Source organism: Crocodylus porosus, unplaced genomic scaffold, assembly GCF_001723895.1.
Source record: "Crocodylus porosus isolate Cpor-Errol unplaced genomic scaffold, CroPor_comp1, whole genome shotgun sequence".
Classification (NCBI taxonomy): Eukaryota; Metazoa; Chordata; order Crocodylia; family Crocodylidae; genus Crocodylus; species Crocodylus porosus.
The window spans coordinates 129,373,203-129,398,252 of record NW_017728943.1 but is presented as its reverse complement, the minus strand read 5'-3'; the positions used below and the strand labels follow the sequence as shown (position 1 = coordinate 129,398,252).

At 42.7% G+C, this 25,050-nt stretch overlaps 1 protein-coding gene across 1 annotated transcript; it reads right to left on the bottom strand.

The window, feature by feature from the left end:
* Positions 1 to 1,984: 1,984 nt before the first annotated feature.
* On the bottom strand, positions 1,985 to 21,060 carry PERP (PERP, TP53 apoptosis effector). Its single transcript, XM_019550182.1, has 3 exons — positions 20,626 to 21,060; positions 5,874 to 6,017; positions 1,985 to 4,660 (listed from the first exon to the last, which is right to left on the bottom strand). Exons 1-3 carry the CDS (start codon positions 20,846 to 20,848, stop codon positions 4,458 to 4,460), a joined length of 570 nt encoding a protein of 189 aa, XP_019405727.1. The 5' UTR covers positions 20,849 to 21,060; the 3' UTR covers positions 1,985 to 4,457.
* Between the last annotated feature and the right edge of the window lie 3,990 nt (positions 21,061 to 25,050).

Genomic DNA, 25,050 nt, shown 5'->3' with positions numbered 1-25,050 from the left:
CAGTGGTCATATCCAGCAGCACATCAGTGGGTCCAGCCAACTGGAAGGGGTCCAGGCAGCAGCTGTGTGGCAGTCTGGGGACAGCATGCTGTGGCCAGGCAGGTGGTCACTACACGTGGGGGAGCTGGGAGGGCCCAGATGACAGTGGACCCGCCAGTGGCCAGGGTTGTGGACCAGCACAGTGGCCAGCAGGAGCCTGGGGTGGTAGTTGTCACTATAAGAGGCAGAGGCTGGAGCAGCCATAGCACAGGGAGGCAGAGCCAGTGAGGAGAAAGCTGCCACATGCTGTCCCTGCACTATGTATGCTGATTCTCGCTATGGAAGTGGCTGGCCAGGGAGCAGAAAGCAGGGCTGCCTTTTCAAGAGGGCTGCCGGCTGCTGACTTCTGCAGCCAGAGCCTGGAGCTCCCCCAGTGGTGGTAGCAGTTCATTGCAGGGCCACAGAAAGTGGCAGCATTTTGGTGCTAAGAGCAGTAAATCTGTTGCCATGTCCCTGTATGTGTAGATGCCTGCCAAGGAGCATTTACACACAAGTAGTTTACTTGCAAATAAATTGATTTTGGATCAAATGTGTGTATACATGCCTTCAGAGTTATTTAGGGATATTTCTGAGCTATTTATACTGCCCAATTGCAGGTCTTGGGTGCAATGCAGTGACAGAGTGGGTAGTTTTCTTCAGGAGTGGACCCAAATATTGGAAAAGGACAGTAAGTGCAGGACTTGTAAAATGAAGACTGAAAGGGGATGTGATTGGTTTCTATAAATATACAAGGGTTAGGCTCCAAGGAGGGGAAATAGCTATTTAAGCAAAAGGGCATCATTGTTATACCATTACACACGTATAAACTGGCCAGGAGTAAGTTATGGCTGAAAACACACCTCATCAAATACATCTCTAAACTTAATCCATTTGGATGTTTAAAAAATCATTATCTTTTTAAAATCTGTTCAATGTTGTTGATGCTGTTCAACACTGAGAAGTGTAAAGCACTCCATCTGGGGAGGAAAAATCTGCAACAACCAGGCTCAGTGATGCTATGCTAGCTAGCATCACATTCGAAAGGGACCTGGGGGTCATAATTGACCATAAAATGAATATGAGCCACAAGTGTGATGCTACAGTTAGCAGAGCAAGCAATATGCTGGCATGCATCAACCAATGCATCTCAAGCAAAACTAAGGGAGTTATTCTTCAGCTCTACTCCGCATTGGTGAGGCTGCAGCTGGACTACTGTGTCCAGTTCTGGGTGCCACACTTCAAGAAGGATGTGGAAAGCTTAAGAGGGTCCAGAGAAGAGCCACTTGTATCATTAGAGGCCTGAAGAGCAAGCGTTATGAGGAAAGGCTGACAGATATGGGACTGTTCAGTCTAGAAAAGAGAAGACTTCAGGGGGACTTGGTGGCAGCTTACAAATATATCAGCAGAGAGCATCAGGGACTAGGCGAACAACAATTCACCAAAGTGTCCTAGGAGAAAACCAGGAACAATGGTCATAAACTCCTAAAAGAAGATTTCAGACTTGCTATAAGGAAAAACTTCTTCATGGTTCGTGTGACCAGACTCTGGAATAGACACCCAGTGGGAGTGGTCCAAGCACCTACCCAAGGAGGTTGGGCATGCACCTTGCTGGACACGCATCTAAACTTCTGTGAATCTGTGAACCTCCTGGCCTAATGGTGCACTGCTGTATCTCAGACTTCTTTTGATGATATTTAAATGTGTGTTCTTTTGTATACTTTGTATTGGTTTCACGTTTTCCCTAACAGTAAGAATTTTCCCTTTTCAAATAAACAATGGCTTAGCCTCATTTATTAACTTAGAATCAGTACCTGTTTATGTTCATATTAAAAGGTGTCAAGAATTATTATAACCTTAAGTAAATGTTTTAAGTGAAACTTCTGCAACCGATTTCTTAACCCCAATCACCTATCAGTATATATTTTTAAATGAAGCTACCCTATCTGAAAGAAGTACAGTACCAAAATATATTACTATCATTTATTGGGAGTGTAAATAAGAATTATTTGTAGTAGCTTATTCCTGAACATCAGGCAGGTAATATTTTCATTTTTCTTTATTATTTTTCATAAAATATTTCCACCATTTAATGCTCTTTCTTATCAAGTAGGACAACAATTGAAAGAACATGTAAGATAATTCGGTTATATTGAGGAACACATTTCTAGTCAGTCACCTCCCATGACTATGTATATCCACTTTCATTTTTTCTGTTTTGCTTTAATATTTAATTGTGCAAAGTATTTGCTGAACCAAGCTATAGTTCCTTGCTGTGTTTTGCATTTGATATACAAGTTAGCTATCATCCCATTAGTGGTACTGATTACCTCATAAGGCCAACAGCTTTCTACTATATAGAAAAAAAAGCCAAAATTTGTCAAATGATTCTTTTCTCAGAAGGCATGGTCAATGTAGGTGATTTAACAGACATGAGTGATATTATAATATCTACAATATACAGCATTTTCACCAAGAGAAAAAAAAGTATTACTAAACTAAGAGATATAATACAAAAGGTATTATAAAAATGAACTGAGCCTTTAGAAAACTGTTATTTTAATGTACTTTAGTTGGACAATATTGTGATAGGTCTTATGGGTTGCATTTTGTATATTAAGTACATACATGCACACAATTCACCTCTGGTATAGGTATGATGATTATATGGAACAAGTTGTGCTGTTTCTTCAACCCAGTGATAAGCTCCAGCTTAATTGACAAACAATGAAAGAAAGTGCAGCTACTTTGTACTTTTTGTCACTTTACCCAGTCTGTCAGGACTGCTTCCAGCATTTGCAATCTCTCTACAGTTCAAATAAATGCTATTCAAAAACAGTAACTTACCTCAAAAGCATTCATATAAAGAATATTCATACTTTATTCATACATTCAGTATTCTTTAGACATCCTATAAGGAATATTCATATCCATCAGTCATGGATCTCCCACAGCTGAGTGTCAAGTCACTGGTAATTTGGGATCTCATCACCTTAAATGCCTGTAGCAAGTGCTGCTACTCTTCCAAGAGACACAAAATGAAGTGCTCCAGGTGTAACAATTGGGTGCCCCTCTGCAAAGCCTCTAGACTAGAGCATTACGAGCAGTACTACAAAAAATAGCACTACAGAGAGGTTGATGTGTCAACCAGCAACTTTTCTGTAGTGCTTCTGCCATATTTGTAGCACTAAATGGGGTATGTACGTGAATCTGTTTGACTTTTGTAGCACTACAAAGGTAATATCAGTCCACAGCCTAAAAGACAGATTTATGCTTGAATTACCAGGACTAGAAGCACAACCTTTATCTCATTCAGGTGGAGTTTCAGATTATTCCCTGAAATCTATCCACATAACTGTAACTACACATACTCACCCAAAGACTTTTTCAACTGAACCTATTGCCCCTAATGGTCTACAGTGCACAAAGTATTAAATGGTACAAGCTATTTTAGTGATACATAAAAAAATGTAGAAGGCTTTTTAAAGTTTTCAGTTTTATTCCAACTTTCCCCAAAGCCTGTATCATAGCTACAGCAATGTGTTTTTTAAAGGTTGAAGGAAATGAAAAATACTCAATAAAAAAATACAACTCTAAAATATCGTCTGAACTAACATCTCTAAAATACAACAAAATACATTATAAAGTCCAATGGTACAAAGATTGGTGCTTGTTCTCTTTTAAGAATATCTGTGTTAAGCCACTTAGCACTTCAGCGCATGCAAGAATTTCAGTCTTCAAAAATGAACGCCAGCTGTATATGTAGATGTTTGCTGTCTACTTTTGGGGAGCATTCCACCCAACTTACATTTTTTAGACTTTCAAATTTTTAAATCAGTATAGGATTGTCTTCTCACCCCTGGTATTGGCTAATCTCAGAAGTCTTGAATTTCAGTGGACTCAAACAGTAAAAATTCTTCTTTAGGACTAGTTATGTTGGATGGAAAAGCACATTCTTTGAAGTGTTTTTACATTCTCTCTTATCAATGAGAAATTTGCATAACCACACGAGTGCCACTTGAGGTTTCCAAAAGGACTATTCAAGTTTACAGTATATTCCTCTTCACTCTCCCCTTGTAACTTAAGGCTAAAATCCTTTTTGTAAATGGATGTCCAAATAAAGATGCAATGTTTGTTATGCTGTTAGTGAGAATTTGTGTGTTTAGAGGGAAGCAACAAATGGACTTATCCAAACATATTTGTATCACACATTCTCTGACCTAAAATATTTGCTGAAAACTGCCATACATTTTGATTAACTCAGTACTGTGCAGGTTCAAAATTCATTTGAAAAATAAAATGGTCTTTTTCAGCCTCTAACACCCAACTTAAAAAAAATAACAGAAAAAAGCTCTTCTACCATAATTTTCTATGCGCTTATACTTGAATTTATTCTTTCAGGGTATACAATATGCTGTTCAACTGCTCTCTGGAGAAGGTTACTAATACATAGGCTTGATGTTACCAAGGACCTCATCTTCCCAGTTAGGCAGGCAGCAGAAGAAGAAAGCACAGCCAATTACGACTATAGTGCTAGCCCAACCAAAACCGTAAGCCCAGCTGAACACGTTAGATCCAGTCATTCCTGTAAAGGTGCTTACGAACTTCACAGGATAGATAACCAATCCAATAATCTGGAATGCAGCTAAAAGGAAAGAAGAAGAGAGTGAGAACAAGCAATAATTCATCTCATCACATTTTCTGCTATGAAGTTATTTGCAGATGAATATGCTCCTTTCTGGGGCTGCAAACAGATGATGCCTTTGTGCAGCCATAAAAATTTAATGGATAGGCCAAACCCACAGTCATCCATGCCCCATGTCAAGTGACAAATGCTGCAAACTGAGGCCACACTAATAGACGGGAAATATTTGGGCTGCTTTCTTTGCAGTAGATATCTTTTTGTTTTATGACAGGAGATTGCAGGCAGCCCAGAGCTGCCTGTGTTCTCCAGATGCCCCAGTCAGGTGCTCCCAAGGCTTCAGGAAATTCCCCAGGCATGCATATCATGCTACTGAGCCCCAACTTGGGGTGCACCTCTACTAATGAGAGAAACCCAGATTCCCTTGTTTGCAGAGGCATGGCCCAAGAAACCCCCAGCAGGGAATTCCCCAAATGTGCATATTTGCTACTATGCCCTGGCATGCAGCATGCGGCATGCATCTGCAAGTGGAGAAAACTGGGGTTCCGGGAAGCCTCAGGAGCAATAGGGGCCTGACCCTGTGGGACAACAGGTGACCTTTCCATCACCCAGTGAAGTAGATCAGTTGTCTATAACCTCAGGTAATTAGGGATTTACCCCATTTCTGGGACCTAATCAATGGAGGTATCCCTCTGAATTTTTACAGGAGTCCATTGATTTCAATGGAATTATGGGCAGATATTAGGATCTACCTATACACATCTTATTGCAGGATTAGGCCCTTATTCATAAAGTCATGCAGACTGACCTCAAAAGGGCATTCTGGGGTACAGAGTAGCTAAAGAATGAATCCTTTACCTACACCTAAAGAGAATAAAATTCACTAGGTTTTACATTCTAGTACAAAAATTGGGCCATTAGGTCAGTAACCTGTATTGCGCTGTGATGAAGTGAAAGAAGTATTTGCATAGGATGTTTGCAAAAACCATAGTTTTCTCAAGGATTCAAATGTCCTTAATTGCTGTCCTTTTAGTATTTTAATTAAGAATTACTATACACGTAAAGCAATGTTTTCATATTTGTAAAAATAAATTGTGATGACTGTTTGCATAGTTGGGCCTTTTTTATTGATATTATTATTTATTTAAAGGTGAGAGAATTTAGTTCAGCTAGCATGTGTCAGATGTGAAACAATCAGTTTAAAAGGCAACCTTACCAACAACAAAGAGCAATCCTCCAATTCCTCGCACAAAGTTAAAACGAAGTATATCGACAGAGAAGGCTATGATTGCAAGGGCAAAACAGATGACCAGGATCACAAAGCCAACTAGGTATGTGGCAGCGGCAGCTCTTCCCCAGGCTTGGAAAGAAAACAAAAGGGGAGGGGAACGTTATGCAAAACATGTTGGTTTATGTCATTAAGGTCTTTTCTTCCCTTTATTATATCATTTGGAATAGTCCCTTAAAATCAGTCAATATTACTTTAAATTAAAGTATATCTCCCCAGCAGAAAGCATGTAATGTAGAGCTACCTGAGCTAGTTTGACACCCAGGCAGAAGTATAGCATCAGTAACAGTGAACTCCACTACACTAATTTAGAAACCTAAATGTATGAACAGAGTATGTACCCTTGGAGACCACTGTTTAGTCCTACTTACTAAAATCACAAAAAGGAATCTTATAAGAAGTGGTAACTTGGACAAATAATTAGGGAAGAATATAAAAGCATTGCTCAGGCAAGCAGGGATGAAGTGAGGAAGGCCAAAGCACAACTGGAGTTGTAGCTAGCAAGGGATATGAAGGGTAGCAAGAAGGGTTTGTATGTCAGCAGCAAGAAAAGGATCAGGGAAAGTGAGCCCCTTACTGAATCAGGGAGACAACCTTGTGATAGAGAATGCAGAAAAGGCTGAAGTGCTCAATGCCTATTTTGCCTCAGTCTTCACAGGCAAGGTCAGCTCCCAGACTACTGCACCAGGCAGCACAGTTTGGGGGGATGAGGTGAGGAGCCCTCAGTGGTGAAAGAACAGGTTAGGGACTATTCAGAAAAGCTGGACATGTAGAAATCCGTGGGGCCGGATGGGTGCTGAGGGAGTTTGATGATGTGATTGCAGAGCCACTAGCCATCATCCTTGAAAATTCATAGCAATCAGGAAAGGTCCCACATGATTGGAAAAGGGCAAACATATTGCCCATATTTAAGAAAGGGGAAAAGGAGGATCCAGGGAATTACAGACCAGTCAGCCTCACCTCAGTCCCTGGAAAAATCATGGAGCTGTTCCTCAAGGAATCCATCCTGAAGCACTTAGAGAAGAAAATGATTAGGAACAGTCAGCATGGATTCACCAAGGGCAAGTTATGCCTGACCAACCTGATTGTCTTCTATGACAAGATGACTGGATCTTGGATGCAGGGAGACCAGTAGCTGTAGTTCAGCCTTGATTTTAGCAAGGCTTTTGATATGGTCTCCCACAACATTCCCTCAGGAAAGCTAAGGAAGTACAGGTTGGATGAACGGACTGTAAGGTGGATGGAAAACTACCTGAAGCATCGGGCTGAGAGGGTAATGGCTTGATGTCTAGTTAGAAGCCAGTATCAAGTGGAGTGCCCCAGGGTTGAGTCCTGGGGCTGGTTTTGTTCAATGTCTCCATCAATAACCTGAAAGATGCCATAGGGTGCACCCTCAGCAAGTCTGCAGACGACACCAAGCTGAGAAGAGTAGTAGATACGCTGGAGGGTTGGGCTAGGATTCAGAGTGACCTAGACAAATTGGAGGGCTGGGTCAAGAGAAATCTCATGAGGTTCAGTAAGGATAAGTGCAAAGTCCTGTACTTACGACAGAACAATCCCATGCTCCCGCAGGCGTGGCAGGTAAAATCAGACTTGTTGGGTGATGGAGTGTCGCAGGGGAGCGGTGGGGAAGCAGAGGAGCTTGCAGATGGGCAGGACCAGGGTGGGGTTTGCATCTGGCTGGGGTGGGGGAAGAGCGTTTGATGCCAGCCAGGCATTTGGGCCAATAGCAGGGAGGCTGCAACCCCACCCCCCTCGCTCCCAGCCAGCTGCAAACCACCGCCCACTCCCATGGGATGCTCCACCACCCCACTAGTCTCAGTTCACCAGCCATGTTCTTGCACCAGTACAGGCTGTGGGGTGATTGGCTGGGCAGCAGCTCTGCAGAAAAGGATCTGGGGGTTACAGTGGACAATAACCTGAATATAAGCCAGCAGTGTGCTCTTGTTGCCAAGAAAGCTAATGGCATACTGAGCTGCATTGGTAGGTGTGCTGCCAGTATGTCAAGGGAAGTGATTATTCCCCTCTATTCAACACCAGTGAAGCCACATCTGGAGTACTACGTTCAGTTGTGGGGCCCCCACTACAGAAATGATGTGGACAAATTGGAGAAAGTCCAGCAGAGGGCAACAAAAATGGTGAGGATGCTGGGGCACATGACTTATGAGGGGAGGCTGAGGAAACTGGACTTATTTAGTCTAGAGAAGAGAAGACAGAAAAGGGGATTTAATAGCAGCTTTCAACTACCAGACAGGGGGTTCAAAAGAAGATGGAGCTGGACTATTATCAGCGGGGGCAGATGACAGAACAAGGAGCGGTGGTTGCAGCAAGGAAGTTTAGGTTAGCTGTTAGGAAGAACTATCTCACTTGAAGGGTAGCAGGAGACACTAGAGCAGGTTACCCAAAGAGGAGGTGGAAGCTCCACCCTTGGAGGTCTTCAAAACCCAGGTAGACAAAGCTTGGGCTGGGATGATGTAGTTGGGGCTGATCCTGCTTTGAGCAGGGGGTTGGACTAGATGACCTCCTGAGGTCCCCTCCAACCCTCATTTTCTATGATTCTACACAGTGCCATAAATATTCATGAGGTTTTACAAGCAACCAACAACAACCAAAAAAAGAGATTTGACTGAAATCAGAACTTCTTGTAATTAATTCTAAAAATTCCACAAATTCAGTGGAAGGAGAGGAGATCTCTGACTAAACAGACAAGAAGAATGCAAGGAGGACTACAGAAGGAAACTCTCCCCAGAAGGTGAAGTTTTCTGTTGTGAGCAGAAGATGGAAGCTGTTTTGCATCATGGTTTTATAGCTGTATTTTTAATGGATGAAGAAATGAGAAAAGCTCTGAAAGAGGATTAAGAGATACATTTGTAGCAGCAGCATGTTGGCCACCATTGTCCCTCTGCATAACCTATGGCAGGCTAGGGTGTTATGTCTTGTGTTTGTGTCAGGGTTAACCATGTAGTTTTGCTAATAGGTTAGATGTATTTGTATGAGGTGGTTTGGGTAGAATCAACAAGGAGTTGGATTTGATAGCTATTTGCTGTATGGAGTAATGGAATCAGAGAAGTGTAGATTTGAAATACCCGACAGAAGAAACTATGAAGAAGAAGGGTTGTAACCTTGAGAACAGAAAGATGGTATTGGAAGGAGGATATTTATTCAAAGCCCAAACGGATTTGGAAACAACTTACAAGTTTAGGGACAAGGGAAGAGAATCATTTCAATGGTGAAATTCTCAACAAACTTTCTAATTTTATTATTATTATTTTACACTATACTATACATTCAAGGAATAGGTTCATGGGGCTAGCCTGGGTCTCAAATGTAGCTTGAAGTCCTTGAGAGGTAGAAGAAAAAGGCCAACTGGATATTTAGAAGTGACATTATTACAGTAAAGTGACATCACACTTCCAGTCAACATCTGTCATAGTCAAGGATCCTGTAGAAAAGTCTTTCTTGGTATCATTGCAACAATGGGCCCCAAAAGAGAAAAATGTCCTCCTGAAAAATGAACCACAGTTTTCCATTTTTAAGTAAATGCTCACCTGTGAACAAAGGTGGACTACAGCCAAGCCCCATTGTCTTTCTAAATAGATATAAGCAATGCAGACATCATTGATGCATGATGCAAAGATGCCATGTCTTCCGTGTGAAGCAGGGAATAGCTAATTATTTTTACTCTTCAGAATCTAAGACATATGCAACAACTATTTAGAGCAAGGTCATTTTCTCTGTGGTAACTGCCCCTCTGCACTTTCCTATCCCATGGTAGATGAAAGGGATGCACACATGACACGGAGCATTTTATGTGCTGTAGATCTCCCTTTCCTTTCACTTTACTGTTAACAATATGCGTGTCCATGACCTAAAAAGTACTGATACAGGAGTCATTAATAGGTAGCTGCCATGAGGTATAGCCCTCCACTTGCCAAAAAAGCTCTGGTTTTCTGCATGTACACATTAAAACAGAAAATCCTTTAGAGCCAACATGTCAACCCTCCCCGTCATAGATACAAAGGACACAGCTAGGGATGCTTGGAACAGTTTATATGAACACTGCTTTTTCAAAGTCAGCATGTTTTGCAGAGATGTCTTATTTCTGATGACTTGTTAAACAAGTTCTTTAGGCCTGGGTGCTATGTTTGTCCAAAGTATTCATAACTAAATGACTCCAGCTACAAGTGTGGAGAAAAGTGCTGTTAGACTGGCAAACACTGGATATATTGTAAATATAAAGTAAAACTACGCCTATACTGGCATTAACAGATTCAACAGAAAGTAACCAAAGATTCACACCTCAAAGCAGTCCTCCTAGGGTGGGTCTACACACGCAGATGATCCGGGAGCAGTTTACTCTCAAGTAAACTCTCCTGAACACATGTCTACCCATGCAGGGATGCGGGAGCAGATTTGCTGCTCCTAACACTAGACTGCTTCTGCTCCCTGTGGCCCTGCAACCAGCCCCTTCAGCAGCCAGTGCTGGGAGATCCTTATTTCACAGCACCAGCCCTGTGACCATGGAGCTGGTGCTAGGAGATAAGGATCCCTGAGATCTGGCCCCCCAGTTGTGGAGTGGGGGCTGGAAGCTCCCTGCTGCCAAGGGAGGGGGACATTGTCTCTGCCTGGACTCCAGTGGTGGAGCTCACCCCACAGCAGGCAGCTCCCAGGGGCAGAAAACAATCCCCTGCCCCTGCTGCCCAGCTGACTAGAAGCACATTTGCTCCCAGTCAGGCATCTATATGAGTGCTACTGTGCAATTACTAATCACAAGTAAATTTGTTATTTGCCTTTGCAGGTAGCAAATTTACTCATAATTAGAGCCAATTACTGTGTAGTAAGCATCTGCACGTGTAGATGTAAATGCTTACTGCACAGTAATTACCTCTACTGTGCAGTAAAGCATCTCATGTAGATGTACCCCTAGTGTGGAAAGGTTCTTGATAGAGCTGTTGAAGGGATGGGAAATTTGTCTGAGTTCCCACCTGCCTTTTTTTCTTTCCCTAACCAGTTCTGCATATACCCTGTGCACTCCTTCCCTTGTGGAAGGGACGCAGGATTAGCAATGAAAGAGAGGACATGGTTAGAATTTCTGGATGGAAACTAAACAGTGTTGTAATCATAGATTCATAGAAAATTAGGGTTGGAAAAGACCTGAGGAGGTCATCTAGTCCAACCCCCTGCTCAAAGCAGGACCATCTCCCCAACTAAATCATGACAGGATACGGTAACTCCATGCGAGACATTGCTCTCTGACCACCCAGTGCTGGTACTGGACATTGATCAGAGCTGCCACAGCCAAAAGATTCATTTAAAAATAATTGCTGTATACATATATTTAAATATAACCTAGAAACAGCTCAAAAAAGCCTCCCAGATTAAACTACCCATTAAAATTTATTGAGATTTGTCATACAGAATAACTCACAAAACTGCTAATTATAAGAGCTCCTTGAATGGATTACAAAGCTAGGACCTTGCAAGAAGCCAAATCTGTGTGCTACCCTGCCTTAAGGGAGTTTGCAGTGGCAAGTAAAAACTTGCTCAGGCCTCTGACATCTTCAAGTTTGTCTTGCTCTGAAAGTAATGGTAATAATGGCATGGTCAGGGTCTTGCAATCCCTGTGCCTCTGCAATTTCCTTATCAAATACATTTAGTTAGTTTACAAATAAAAATAAATTTTGTATAACTTCTTACTGTGTCAAGTCAGTATGCAACCTCGTTCCTGTGAACAGAGGTATAGGAGGCACAGTCTTGTGCTTTGCAGCGTCAGGCCTTTGGATATCTTGTGCCTTGGGAACAGTTCAGGGGGGACAGAGGGAAGGGCACTGATGTAACCAGCAGCTACAAGGCTGTGGCAGTTGCTAGCTCCTGCAATTCCCATCTGAAGTTGGGATGTGAAACAGTGAATTTGGTGGGGAAACGAGTGACTCCAGGGACACAAAACATTCTCTATACCCAGCAGCTTTAACCCCTTGGCTGCCTGCCATGCTATCACCTCCCCTCATAGCAGTGGTTTCTGAAAAGGATGTGCGACTCCTGCCCCCACTCTCTGAGGCCTCCATTAGTCACTACCCCGTTTATTCACCCCTAGTTATTTTACTGTCTGTGAAGTATTTCTTCAGCTCTGGTAATAAGCTAGTAATAGATTTAGCTTTGGAAAATTTTTAGAGATAAAATTGCATAGATTAATATCAAGGCCAGCTTTAATTAATGCCTTCATAATTAGAGAAGAAACAAACATTGTTTGCAAATTTCAATGATTGTGTTACTTGGGCCTCGTCTGTATGAGGCTTTTGGCAAAAACTTTCCTATTTTTGCTCTTATTTCAGACCTGTTGCCACTACCAGCAAAAGCAAGAGCAGGAAATTCTTGGCAAAAAAATAAAGAAAAGTCATATGTAGACATGACCCAAACGGGAGATTTTGATAATGCCAGTAGCTTTCCACACATTTTTTAGTATAGTCAATATAAGAGGTAAAGGTAGGAGCATCCATCAGTGAACACCTGGTGAAGCCACAGAGAAATCCCCCCTTACACATACCCACACACTCCTGCCATCTCTCTACAGTATGCTGTTCCTGGACTATGACTAGAGATCCTTCCTTCTATCAGCCTTTAGCTGAAGCTTTCTGGCAAATATAAAGGACCCCCATTGTCACTATTATTGTGGTGATGTTCCTCTCATCATTTCACACCAGGGACTTCTGGCTGTTGAGTAGGTCTCAGCTTTCAGTCTTAGTTTGTGAGGTCTTTCTCCTATATGTCAGTTTTTCCACTGGCTTTCCCTGCAGATAGCATAGCTTGTCTTATCTCTTTTACTCAGCTGCTGCTTAGGAAAACTGGAGTTCTTTGCCTACATATGGAAAAGACAATTTAGCACCGACTTCAGCTGGGCTCACAGTTCGAAGGATGGTTTTGCAGCCCTCAGTTTCTTTTACTGAAAGTTCAATTTCTTTGAATTTAGCATTTTATGATCTTTCCTTTGGCAGAGAGTGGCTGACTTAGAACTGGCAAATTGAAGTTCTTAACACGGTATCATACAGCAGTGCAGCTTCCATCTACTTGCAAAGATGAGCTTTTCTTCCCTCTCCTTTATTAGCTTCACCTGAAAGCTAGGACATCTCATCACCAGAGAACTATTTACTAATTGGATGGCATTCAAAAGAAGAGCAACCAAAATTGTTTGGGGACTGAACGGATATAGTTATTAGGAAAGACTAAAAGAAATGTGTGTATACCCACGGCTTTTCTAAGTGATGACTAATAGAAGAATATACGTCTATAAATATTAAGAGTGCAAACAACAAGGGAGTGGAATTATTGAGGGAAACATTTGGTATTTAAAGGATAAAGTTAAGACAGGAAGAGACATTACAATGAATGTTGGATAAGCTTCCTCGGCTGTGCAGTAGATGAAGCAAGAGAAGGAACAGAAATTCAACTGTATAGATCAGTTAAAAATGATTGCAAAACAGTCTTTTATTTTGTTCAGAAAAAGAGAATAGTCCTGCATCAACATGGAGATGGACTAGATGATTTTCAATATCAGCATTCTTCCCCTGCAGACAATATTTTATATTATAAATTATTACAAGAGCATCTGACAAATTGATCTCAAGTTTGCCATAGTTTATGTTCTTTATGTGTCTTTCTTAGTCTATAATGGGCATATCTTCCCTGTCTTCTATAGGAGTTTTGTTCAGTTTTAAGGCAAGAGGCATGAAAAGCTGGGAAAACATGGTGTTATTAACCAAGTAAGGAGGTCTTGAAGTTCCTCCTTAGCTGAAATGTAAGGGGAGTGGATTTTCTTGTGTAAAAGATATGCAAAATTGTAGGAAAGCATGTCCAGTGATAGAACCAGGGCCAAATTAACACACAGGCAAACTAAGGACATGCCTAGGGCCATAGGTGAAGAAGTGGCCAGGCCCAGTTGTGCTTATTTTACATATTATAATTATTAAATGAAAAAAGTTATATACAGATTTCATCTTCACCTGGGGGCCCATGAGTCTGCTTGCCTAGGGCCCACTGAAGGATGAATCTGGCCCTGGATGGAACAGAATGGAGTGGGTGGGAGTGCTTACATGGACATAGACACATCATCAGAGCAAGAAATCAAGGTTCCAAGGTGCCCTACCTTAGTACAGATTATGCATTGCAGCCCTCTAGTTCATTAGGAGTTCTGAATAAGCCATACCTATTTTAGAGAACCTTATTAAAATATACACACAACACCAAATATGAGCCACTAGTACACACCCAGTTCAGCTGAACCACTGTTGGCTCTGGTAGAAATCCTAGGGTAACCACTAGCAGATTCTAAACTGGTCTAGCAATGCTAGTGTTTATTACTAATGCCATTGGCATGAATGCCAGTCTAGTGCAAATCTTTTATAAAAAACTCCCTGATGTAGACACAAAGCTAAAAATATTTGATTTAGGTGGAAGCTGGACATATCAGCTTTAACAGAGTCTCTCTTATCATCATTCACCTTTGCTGAGCAGACACTACAAAGTGAAATCACCTTTCTTTAAAGCAACCCTTTTATCATATATCAGCTGGAAATACCCTATGTCCTTGCATACAACATGTCCCAGAATAAAATATGCACCTTGTTTTTGAAAGGCAGAATGAAAGGAAAAAAAGACCTTTACTTGTAATAAGTAACTGAACAGCAGTAGCTAGGGACCTGGGCCTGTTCATTGTTCTGCTCTCCGTGCCTCACCAGCAGATTTTACTTTCACTTTTGCCTCATTAATAGGGACCAACTTAATTCCAGTTTTGCGATTTTCATGGAAACGGCAAAAAACAGCAGTTTCCGCAATCACCGTGAAAAATGATGTTTCCTGTAATTTTGCATGGAATCACCCAAAACAAAATAAAAACTTACTAGAATACAAAGAAAGTGTGGCAGTCCCTGCAGCCATACAGCATGTGGCTTGAGAGGGAGCTACTGAGAGGCTGAGCTAGTGACTAGGGACAGAAGTTACACATAAGCCAGTTTAAGTGATCGGAAACTGATTTAAATCTGTAACAGAACAGCTGTTCCATGCACATAAACCAGTTTGAAAATGGCTGAAACTGGTTTGAGATAAATCTGGTTGAATGCACTATCAAACTGGTTTATGCAATGTCTGCTCCAGACCACTTGCTGATTTAAGATAAACCAGACTCCCTCAGCATCCCAGCATGTTCTCTAGGCAGGACTCTGCTCCACAGCAGAGCGGGCCCCTCTGCTCCCTGGCTGCAGCTCTAGCAGAGACTACAGGTACATCAGGGTTTGCCTGGCTTCCCCCCACCCTAAGCCCCCTATCCTTGCTGCTCAAGCAGGAATCCGCCCCTACTTCACATCTCCCACAGCACAAACCCCAACCCCATGGACCCTAGGTAATGCCTAGGTCTGTGTGCATGTGTCTCGAATTTCACTGGGACAAGCAAACAGAACAGTGACCACTTAGGGCTTTTTGGAGCTAGTCAACAGGTAAACTGTTTAAGAAGAGTTTGAACTAATGGAGAGAGGCTACTCTTTTGCTGATGGGGTGATAAACAGTATTAGCCCCCTGCTGGCTTGCTTGCCTGTCAGTTTGTTGCAGATAATATAAAGAAGCAGGGAGAGGGAGATTGAAAAGCTCCATATGATCAACAGATGCATGCACTGCACACCCCTCTTTGCCTCAGAGTGCTAGCAGGGGGCTGGGGGCTGGCAACACTCAGCTCCCTTGAGAAGCCAGCAGTGAATCACTTGGGATGGTCAGAGAGTGCTTCAGTTGCATTTCCTTTTCTCAGCATTCACAAAGAAAGCACAGAGTCATCACACTAGACTCACAAAATTGTGTGTAAAGAACTCAGTCCAACATAGCTTTATATTAATGAGGGATCCACACTGAACCTTTCTTTTCTTAAGGCATGATATAGGGTACAGTAAACTAAATAGTACAAGCAGAATGCTAGTTTTTTTACACTTCAACATGGTTCTTGCCCATTTGAGTTAAATTTCATAAGAACTTTTTTTTGGTCAGAGGTCCTGCCGCTGCTCCCAGCTCAGTACTGTGGCAGGGAATGGAGGGCCTCTCTGGTAGCCCCCTCCCCCCACCCCCGGCTTCTAGCCTCAGCCACTACAGGCATGTGCCTGAATTTCCTCAGTCCAGAGAGAATATCTGTGTGGTTACAAACTGTTTCAGCCTAGTCAGGTTAGACTAACTTGCAAAGATTGAATAAATTCAGGCTCAGGCTTTTTGAATGCCTGTCCCTAGCCTAGAAGTTCAGTGTACCAGTTTCAAATGGCTGAAGCTGATTTAAGATAAACCTGGTTGAATGTAGTATCAGACTTAATTGATTTAAGTCAAACCAGTGTATGAATCTTCTGCCCCAGACCCCTTCCAGGTTCAAGGGAAATCAGAGCCCCCCAGCAATCCAGCATTTTGCAGTTCTGGGCCAGGCTGCGCTGTCTGCTCCAGAGAACAGGGATGGTTCCACTCTTTTTCTCCCAAAGGCATCTAAGAGTGGGAAGAGGAAGTGATAAGCAACCCTGCAGAGTCCTGCTGCTGTGATTGTGGACTGCAAATCCCAGAGACCTCAGGGGCAGCAGGAAGAGTAAGAGACCATACAACCCATACTGGCTACATGCCAGAGAACCGTGCTGTAGTGCCCCCAGCTTCTGGCTTGAGCCAGAAGACATGTGGCTGCATTTCCCAAATCCAAAGTGAATGTCTGTCCATTTGCTTATTCGTCCAATCTTTGCAGCTTAAACTAACCTGCAAAGACTGAATCAATTTAGTTTCAGGCTTTCTGACTGTCTGTACTTAGCCATAGACTCAGTGAAAGCTCCACTAAGAAAAGTGAAAGGGTTTTGGTACCATCTTTAAAAAGCCAGATGCAATCCTGCAGTTTGAAGATGGGTGACTGGCCTATCAGGCAATCAGCAGTCAGGGGTGGGGCTGCCAGGGGCCCTCAGCCTATCATTGGTGGGGGATGTTCACTTTTAAAAATACCACAAAATCTGCTCTGTGCATCATGAGCAGCCCAAGAAAATCCCTGTCTCACTGCAATTTAAATAGATCCCCACTCATAAAACAGAAACTGCTCTTACTGTATTTTCACATAGAATGTGCACTTCAATTTTCAGCAACTGTTTTTTGGAAAAAAAGTGTGTGTTGTATGGGAGAAAATATTGTATGCATGGAGGAGCAAGATCAAGCAAATGCAATATAGCTCTAATATTTCTCCCTAATACATGTAAGCTCTCTGATAAGAATACAAATACACATTTGGCTGGAAGCCTTCTGTATCAAGGTCCACTCCCCATCTCCTAGATACTGTTGTTGTTACACAGCTACAGAGACTTATGACTCATAGATGTCTGGCTCATGCTCATAAAGCTTGTAGTCTTTTCATCCTGTTAAAGAGACAGGTACATTCCTCCCCCCCCCCTCCGAGTTAATGATAATGCAGGTAATAAATCCCAAAGGATTATTTTCTTGCTGGTTATATTTGTAATAACTACCACGTTAGATACTTCACCATCACATAAAAGAGAAATGCATGTGATGATTCAAATTAATTGCATGTGACAATTCAAATAACTGTGAACCCAAGAAACTTAAAACTTAAAAACACATTTAGAATGAAGACATTCTAACCAACCAGTATTGGTCCTTAGCCCAAAATATTTCACTTTTAAGATAAAAGGCTAGACTGAAATGGGACCTTATCAGGACATTTCAAATATGATATGTATGAACAGTATGATTTGGCCACATAGGGCAAGCTTCATCCACGGGTTTTCTGAGCTACATTATCTTATATCAAAATAGAATGCAGTGGCCCCATTCTTTCTTCTTAGTGTACTGGCAACATGTAAGAGCTGTCACTCAGGAACTTGCTGACTTCAAGCCTAAATGGTTAGTGAAAACAACCCCTTTTTTCTGTCATAAAATGATAATCTATACTCCTTTCTTTGCCTTTCCACCCCTGGCTCATTGCAGGACACTGTAGGCACGAGTTTCAGATGCATTTTAAGAAATAGTGCAGTCTAGGCATTGCCCCCCTCCTCTTTCCCTCTACATATGCAGAGAGTGCTTCAGCTCATTTCCTTTTCTCAGCATTCACAAAGAAAGCACACCGAGTCATCACACCAGACTCACAGAATTGTGTGTAAAAAAAAATCAGTCCAACATAGCTTTATATTAATGAGGAATCCACACTGAACCTTTTTCTTCTTAAGGCATGATATAAGGTGGGGTAAACTAAGTAGTACAAGCAGAATGCTAGTTTTTTTACACTGCAACATGGTCCTTGCCCATTTGAGTTAAATTTCATAAGCACTCTTTTTTTTTTTTAAACACACATACACATATTAGCATACTGACATGTCAAACAAAGTAACATGCCAGACCATGATTTGGCATGTTACATCCTTTGCCTAATCTGAGAAAAATGTATCATTAAACCTTATATAGACTAGGGACAGAAATTACACATAAACTGGGATAAGTGATTGGAAATCAGTTCAAATCTGTAACACAACAGCTCAGTGCACATAAACCGCTTTCAGAATGGTCAAAACTGGTTTAAAATAAACCTGGATGGATGTAGTATCAGACTTAATTGATTTAGGTTAAATCAGGTTATTTAACTTCTGTTCCAGATCCCCTCCAGAGGATGCTTTGCACCTCCCTGGCAAACCCCTCCTCGCAGGGTGGGTAGGCAGACTAGCTTTAGCCCAAGCTGTCTGCTCCCGCAGATCAGGGAAGTATGCTCCAGTGCCCCCTGGCTTCTGGCATGGGCCACTGCAGGCAGTGGCTACATTTCCAGAAATCAAAAGTGAATGCCTGTTCATTTGTGTATTGGTTCAATCTATGCAGTTTAGACTAACCTGCTAAAATTTAATCAATCCAGTGTCAGGCTGTTTGATTCAACATCTGTACTTAGCCATAAAGATTGATTAAAAAACAAGGCTGAATTGGATAACATGACATTTAGGCAAATAAAGTTCTATATAGGGAAATTGGGAAAACTAATCCATATTGAGTAGTATTGGATTGAAGCAGTGCATGGAACTCATGCAAACATTTTTACTCAGAATGAAAGTGGTTTTAATTTAGTTTACTTCACTTTGTAAAGTGGCAATTTATCTCATCTTCTTTAAAAGTTAATTCAGATTAAACGGAAGGTCCTTGTGTAGTTGATCCCCTAAATTCAGAAGCCCTTTTTATGAATGTGCGACCCTACCTCATTAGCTTTACTTCCATTTTTAGGAAGTATGTGCGAACACAAAGGTACTATATTGAAAGGAGTTAATTTCCTTCTTTTCAAAAAAGTATGAAAAAAAAAAAAGCCACCATATACCCAAACACACCAGCACCAAGCAACCAAAGACCCTTAGATAGAAGATGTTTATAAAACTGTAGTTGTTTGCAAGCAAAATGAAACGTATTTTGTAGGAACAATAAGTGTTATGATGGAAAAATTTAAGCAAGTTTTGCTTCCATCTATACACCATGCACAACATTCAGGGCAAAACAAAGTGGACAAGTTTCCAGATCAACTTGAATCTTTCTTTTGTAACAACACTATGTTTTCTCCTCTTCCACTAAATAGGTTATTAAAAAAAACAATACATTCAAGGAACAGCTCTTTATGCTTAGGGAGGAAGGGGAAAAAGTGGGATTCTTCTACACTTATTGTTACAGAGGAATAATGCACACTTGACTCTAAATAATGCATTTTAGAGTAGCAAGTGTAACAGGTAAACTGTTTGCTTCTAGTACTAGCCAAAGCCTTTCCTCTAGCATAGGAAAGTAATATCCATATGGAATAGAAAGCCAAACATAATTTACTAACTTTTTAAGCTACTTTTAAAATATACATCATGGTATTCTGCTCCTTGAAATGATTTTCTCAACTAATTTAACACATGGGCACATGCACACACACATGCAAGAAAGTGCATATTTTTTCTACCTTCAGAAAGACACCTTGCTCCATTGTAAATTGGATTTCAGAAAGACACCAAAACCAGGAAAATTTCCTTATTTCTGAACTCTGACTCAGATCCCCCCTCACTCCCGCCAGAACACTTCAAGAAGCATAGGCACAGCATTACAGCTTCTGGGCCTGTGAACACTGTCTCAGCAATAATGTGCTTTATCAACTCAATAATCAGAGAGTTTGGTAGTTTAAGGAGAGACAGCTTAGAGCTGCAGAGCTGAAATCACTGTTAGCAGAAAGCATGCAGTAAATTCAAGGGAACATATAAACAACTGGACCTGTTCATTTGATTGGAAATATCCTATTCATTTTCTTTTTACTATCAGTTCTTCATGCTGTAGTGAAGGATGGGCTTGAGGCAGATAAGGCTTAATGTTTTATGTAATTCTAATTCTGAAACATTTGTAGAGATAGTCCTGCAAAAACTAGCCTGTCCTGATTTCTCCCAGCCCCGTAAGAAGCAACACACGATAAGGCAACTGGACTTTTCTTCCTAGGCCTAGAGGAAAGGCCATTTTGCTCATCATGATCCATAGGGAAAACTATTGAACCAAAGAAGGTGGGTAAAGATTTACAGGTATTTGATATAGGCAGGGATGACATGGGCGACCAAGAACGGTGAGCTTGGGTGTGACCCAGCCCTCTTTTGCAACCATTTTTGCTACCACCCATTTTGCAAGCACTTACTGTAGTCCATGAGGGATTCGCACCGCCAGTTGAGATTAGGTGGCGCCCGAAGGCACTTCTGCCACAAAGATGCTTGGTGCTCCACAGTTTCTGCCCCGGGCTCCGACTCCAGCCAGCCCCTGCCAGACAGTGCAATGATGCCCATGATGATCGCTAACCCAAGGATAAGGGGCAGGAGCCACCTGCATCTCCAGCAAGCAAGACTGCACTGGCACGACACCATCTTTACGGAGCAGTCAGGGTCTGCAGAAGAGGATGGGCAAGAACTTCCTCCTGATTCTACAGGGAAGGGTGGTGTAAGGAGGCTTCTCTGCAGAGAGAGGCTGTGTCTGTGTCTGAGCCGCTTTTTAATCAGCACTAAGGGAGGAGTGAACCCCACCTACATTCTAGTGACTAAGAGCTGCAACAGCAGCAGTAACCTGTTTAACCAGAGAAGAACTACAGGGCTGGGCTTTTCAGCTTTGCTCTGCCTCCTTCCACTGATTGCTAAACAAACCAAGGCTCCAGTTACACTCCCTAGGCTTGGCACTTAACCCTTTCCTACCTGGCACTGCCCAGTGTAAAAACACCTTCCGCATTCACTGAGTCCCTTTCCAATATGAGATGTGGAAGGTAATTCTACGCTGTTCCAGGAAGTAAGGGAAACTTCAGAAATATCATGTAATAACAGATATAAAATCTATAAAACATGCTACAAACATCTGTCATGGAACAGATCAGAATTGCTGATGCAAAAAAAAAAGATTCCGCATTAGCCCTTTGTTGCTTAAGGAACCATCCACAAAGCAAGACTGTTTTTCTGTTAATGGTTTCATTTTGCACAAACATTTCCCAAGTAGTTTACAGTTTTAGTTTTTCAATGTGTAGGTTGTTCATGAACTCTTCACTTCATCTGTCCACTGATGACCCAATCCTTAATTTCTCACATATCAGACCCTTCTTTTTACAACTCTTTGTGGATATCTTGCTGGCTTTTTTAAGTAGACATTGCTAAAATGAAAATCTGCCTCCTACTTCCACAGACCTTCTCACTACTATCATCTCATTACTATCATCACTGTTGCTCAGCTCCTTAATCTTAATTACCAAAAACGGATTTAATTGTGTTAACTTGTTCATGTATTGAACATGTAACCGTAAGTTTAAATTTATTGACTTCTCTGGTTTTAGAATGGCTAATTTCAAATCAGGAAAAAAAAAAAACCTGTCTTTATCATGGCAGCATTAATTTATTAGCAAAGATATCTGCTAATTTTAATGATATGTTATGTGACATTACAGTCCGAATTGTGCCGGATGTTTATTAATGGATGTTAACGAAACAATTTGTTTAAATATATGGTCAAATATATTCAGCCAGCATCTGGCCTCTGAAGTTTTAGAAATGCTGTGAGTGGTGGGAAGACGTTAGGCTGAAAAAAGATTGCAAATTGGACTGATTGCATGCTTCTGGGGAAAGTGACAGGATATGAACTTGTTAGCTTGTGCCAAGTGAATCTTAACTGGATCTAGAGTATTTTTGTCAGGACACCCCAAAAGAGAGGTGACAGAAACCCCTGCTTAAATAAAAATTATTTGCAAATGCAAGGCTTATGAACCTGGAACAACACCAAAAAAGACAAATTAGGACGTAAGAGGAGTGGCAAACTGGTAAGGACTCCAGGTGTGTTTACATGAAACAGTTCACACAGTATTGCCAACTTTGGCTCTTGTTAATACTTTTTAAAAGGAAAACCCTAGCAAAATCTGAGTGGGAGAAGAGGGGTGGGACATATTCCTATCCATATCAGTTTGAATGAACCCTCACACAGGCTGCATACAGAACTTCAAGCGGCCTTTTGGGAAGGTGCTCTAACTACAGTGCTTTGTGGGTTGGCTAGGTGGTCGGGAGGAAATGGAGCTCCCCGCACTGCAGGGCAGGCCCAGCCTGGCTACCCCTGCTGGGATCTTGGGGGACCCAGGCCAGGTCTGTGTGGCAAGAGAGTGCTCCCTTCCCTCCCCTGCCACACCATTCTCCCTCTCTTCCCCCTCACACAAGCATCTTGACAGCAGCCTTGTGGCTGCCACACCCAGAGCTGGGGCAACAGGGAAAATGGACCTCCCCTCCTTATGGACCCTGCCCAGCTAATATTTGGGGAGAGTCAGGCCAGGCCTGTGAGGCAAGGGGGCTTCATTTCCCCACCTTCCCCAGCTCCAGGAACAGCAGCCACAAGGCTGCCATTGTCAAGACACTCATGCAGGGGTGGGGAGGGGGAAGGGAATCCCCCTGCATTGGAGGCCTGGCTTGGCTACTGCCAAGACCTCATCAGGGGTAGCTGGGAGGAGCACATGTGGCAGTGGAGGCTCCCTTCCCCCCACTCCCTCCCACCCAGCTGCTCAGGAAGGAGGCAGAGGTTTTCTATCTCTCCTCTATGACAGCACCACAAAGCTGCGTGGGATACAGGCAGAATCACCTGAAATTGACCTTTGCAGGAAGCCCATACACAGGTTCCCTAAAACACTCTGCCATAGAGCACCCCTGTCTGATACTACAGACAAGAGTCAAATTTTTGCTCTATTGGCCATTTTAAAAGTGCTCTGCAGCCATAAATGTTTGTTGTGTTATGGCTACAGGGTGCTTTTGGGGGCCTCTTCACGTGAAAAATGTAACTTCTGTACACATCCATAAAGTATGCTATTTGTGATTTAAAATAATTTTAATCATTATTTACACATTTGACATTTAGCAAGTGACATTTCCAAGTGTGTGAATGAAAAAATGTGGCTATGAACTACTGTTACCTAGAAGGTAGTTTTGAAGTTGATACTTTTATTTAGGAGGAAAGGGAACCTATAGATGTGCCCGATGTCTGCTCTGAGGCATGCTAATGACTTGATTAATCGAGTCCGCTGGAGCATATTAATTGACATGATCCAGCAGCTTCTGCGTCACTTCTATTCAGCATCCCTGCACTTCAAAATGGAAGTGGGGGCACTTGAACTGAAACTCATCGAACAAGCTTTAGTTCAAGTGTCCCGCCACCATTTTGAAGTGCAGGACACTGAACACACATGATGCTGCAGGCACTGTAATTAGAGTGGCTCTCAGAGCCATTCTAATTAAAGCCCTCCCCTCCACTCTGGATCCCGTGTATAGGCATTGTGAATTTCTACATTTGGAATTGTGTGGTTGAATGAGTGATAATCTTACCATTTCATTCACATAGAGGGCATGTCCACACATACAAGCACATGTGCTTGCAGCAGCTCAAGTAGAAGCGGTGCAAATTTGACCCAGGGCTTTTTGCTTCAGCACGCATGCTCGGACATGCACTTTGGTGTGGAGCCACTTGAGGCAAAATAACTCCGCCTGGCTCCTCCTGGATCTGCAGCCAGAGGGAGCTAGATCCCGGGCCAGCACCTGTGCTGTCCCCAGCAGTATAAAAAGCTGCCCTGGCAAGTAGCTCAGGAGCTTGTGGGGCCCAGCCAACTGGTACCTGGGGACACTACCCCTTGTAAAGACAGCCCTGATTGTTCCCTGCACCCTCTACCCACTGCAACAGTCTGGCAGTGGGGGCTGCTGCCTGGCTGTGGCCCGCTGTGCATCTGCCAGACTTAGATAGGGACTGTAGAACCAGTAGAGGCATCTGCCCCTCTGGGCCAGCTCCCAGTGGACTGCGGTTGCAGGGTTGGCCTCTGTACGGCACTACTGTCATGTGTGCCCCTGCCCAGGTATCTGGGCAGATATCGCCTGGAAGATGTTCTGGGTGTGGCGGCCTGCTTTCAACTGTCAAAGCATGTCCTCCTGGCCCCATTTGGCCAGGAGGTCAGCCACAACCAGATGAGTCCAAAGTGCCAGCTCTGAGCAGGTAAGGTCCTGCCACTGGCCTCCCTAGCAGGAATTCTGGTGTTCCTTATTGGAAAACGGAAAAATCCCTGATAAAAAAAATCCCAAAGTCACTCTGTAAAATACCCCCAAATCCATGTTCCTCCACAAGTAAAACAAAAGACCACGAGAGAGAGCGAGAGAGCAATCAGTTGGATAATGTTGTATTGATATATCTACAGTGTTAAAGCAAGTCTCTTATCATAATAATAAAGTGAACGCTAAATACATGTTTCATGAATACACATTTTCCTGCACTCCCACAAGGAAATGGCCCCAAACAAGTGGTTTGGCCCCCCAACAGGGGGTCCGACCCAAACAAGGAGTTCAGCTCCCTAACGGGGGTTCAGTCCCCACACAAGGGGTATGCCCCCCAATGGGGGTCAAATGTCCTCCGCAGGGGCTACCACTCCCCCTGCAAGGCCCATATGCCCCCCCAACTGCTGCACCATCCTGCACCAGTTGCTGCAGCCCCTGCAATGGCTGCCCCACCCAGCCCCACTCCTCCATACCCCCCCAATGGCTTCCCCACCCAGCCCCAGCCCAACTTGCATCCCCAG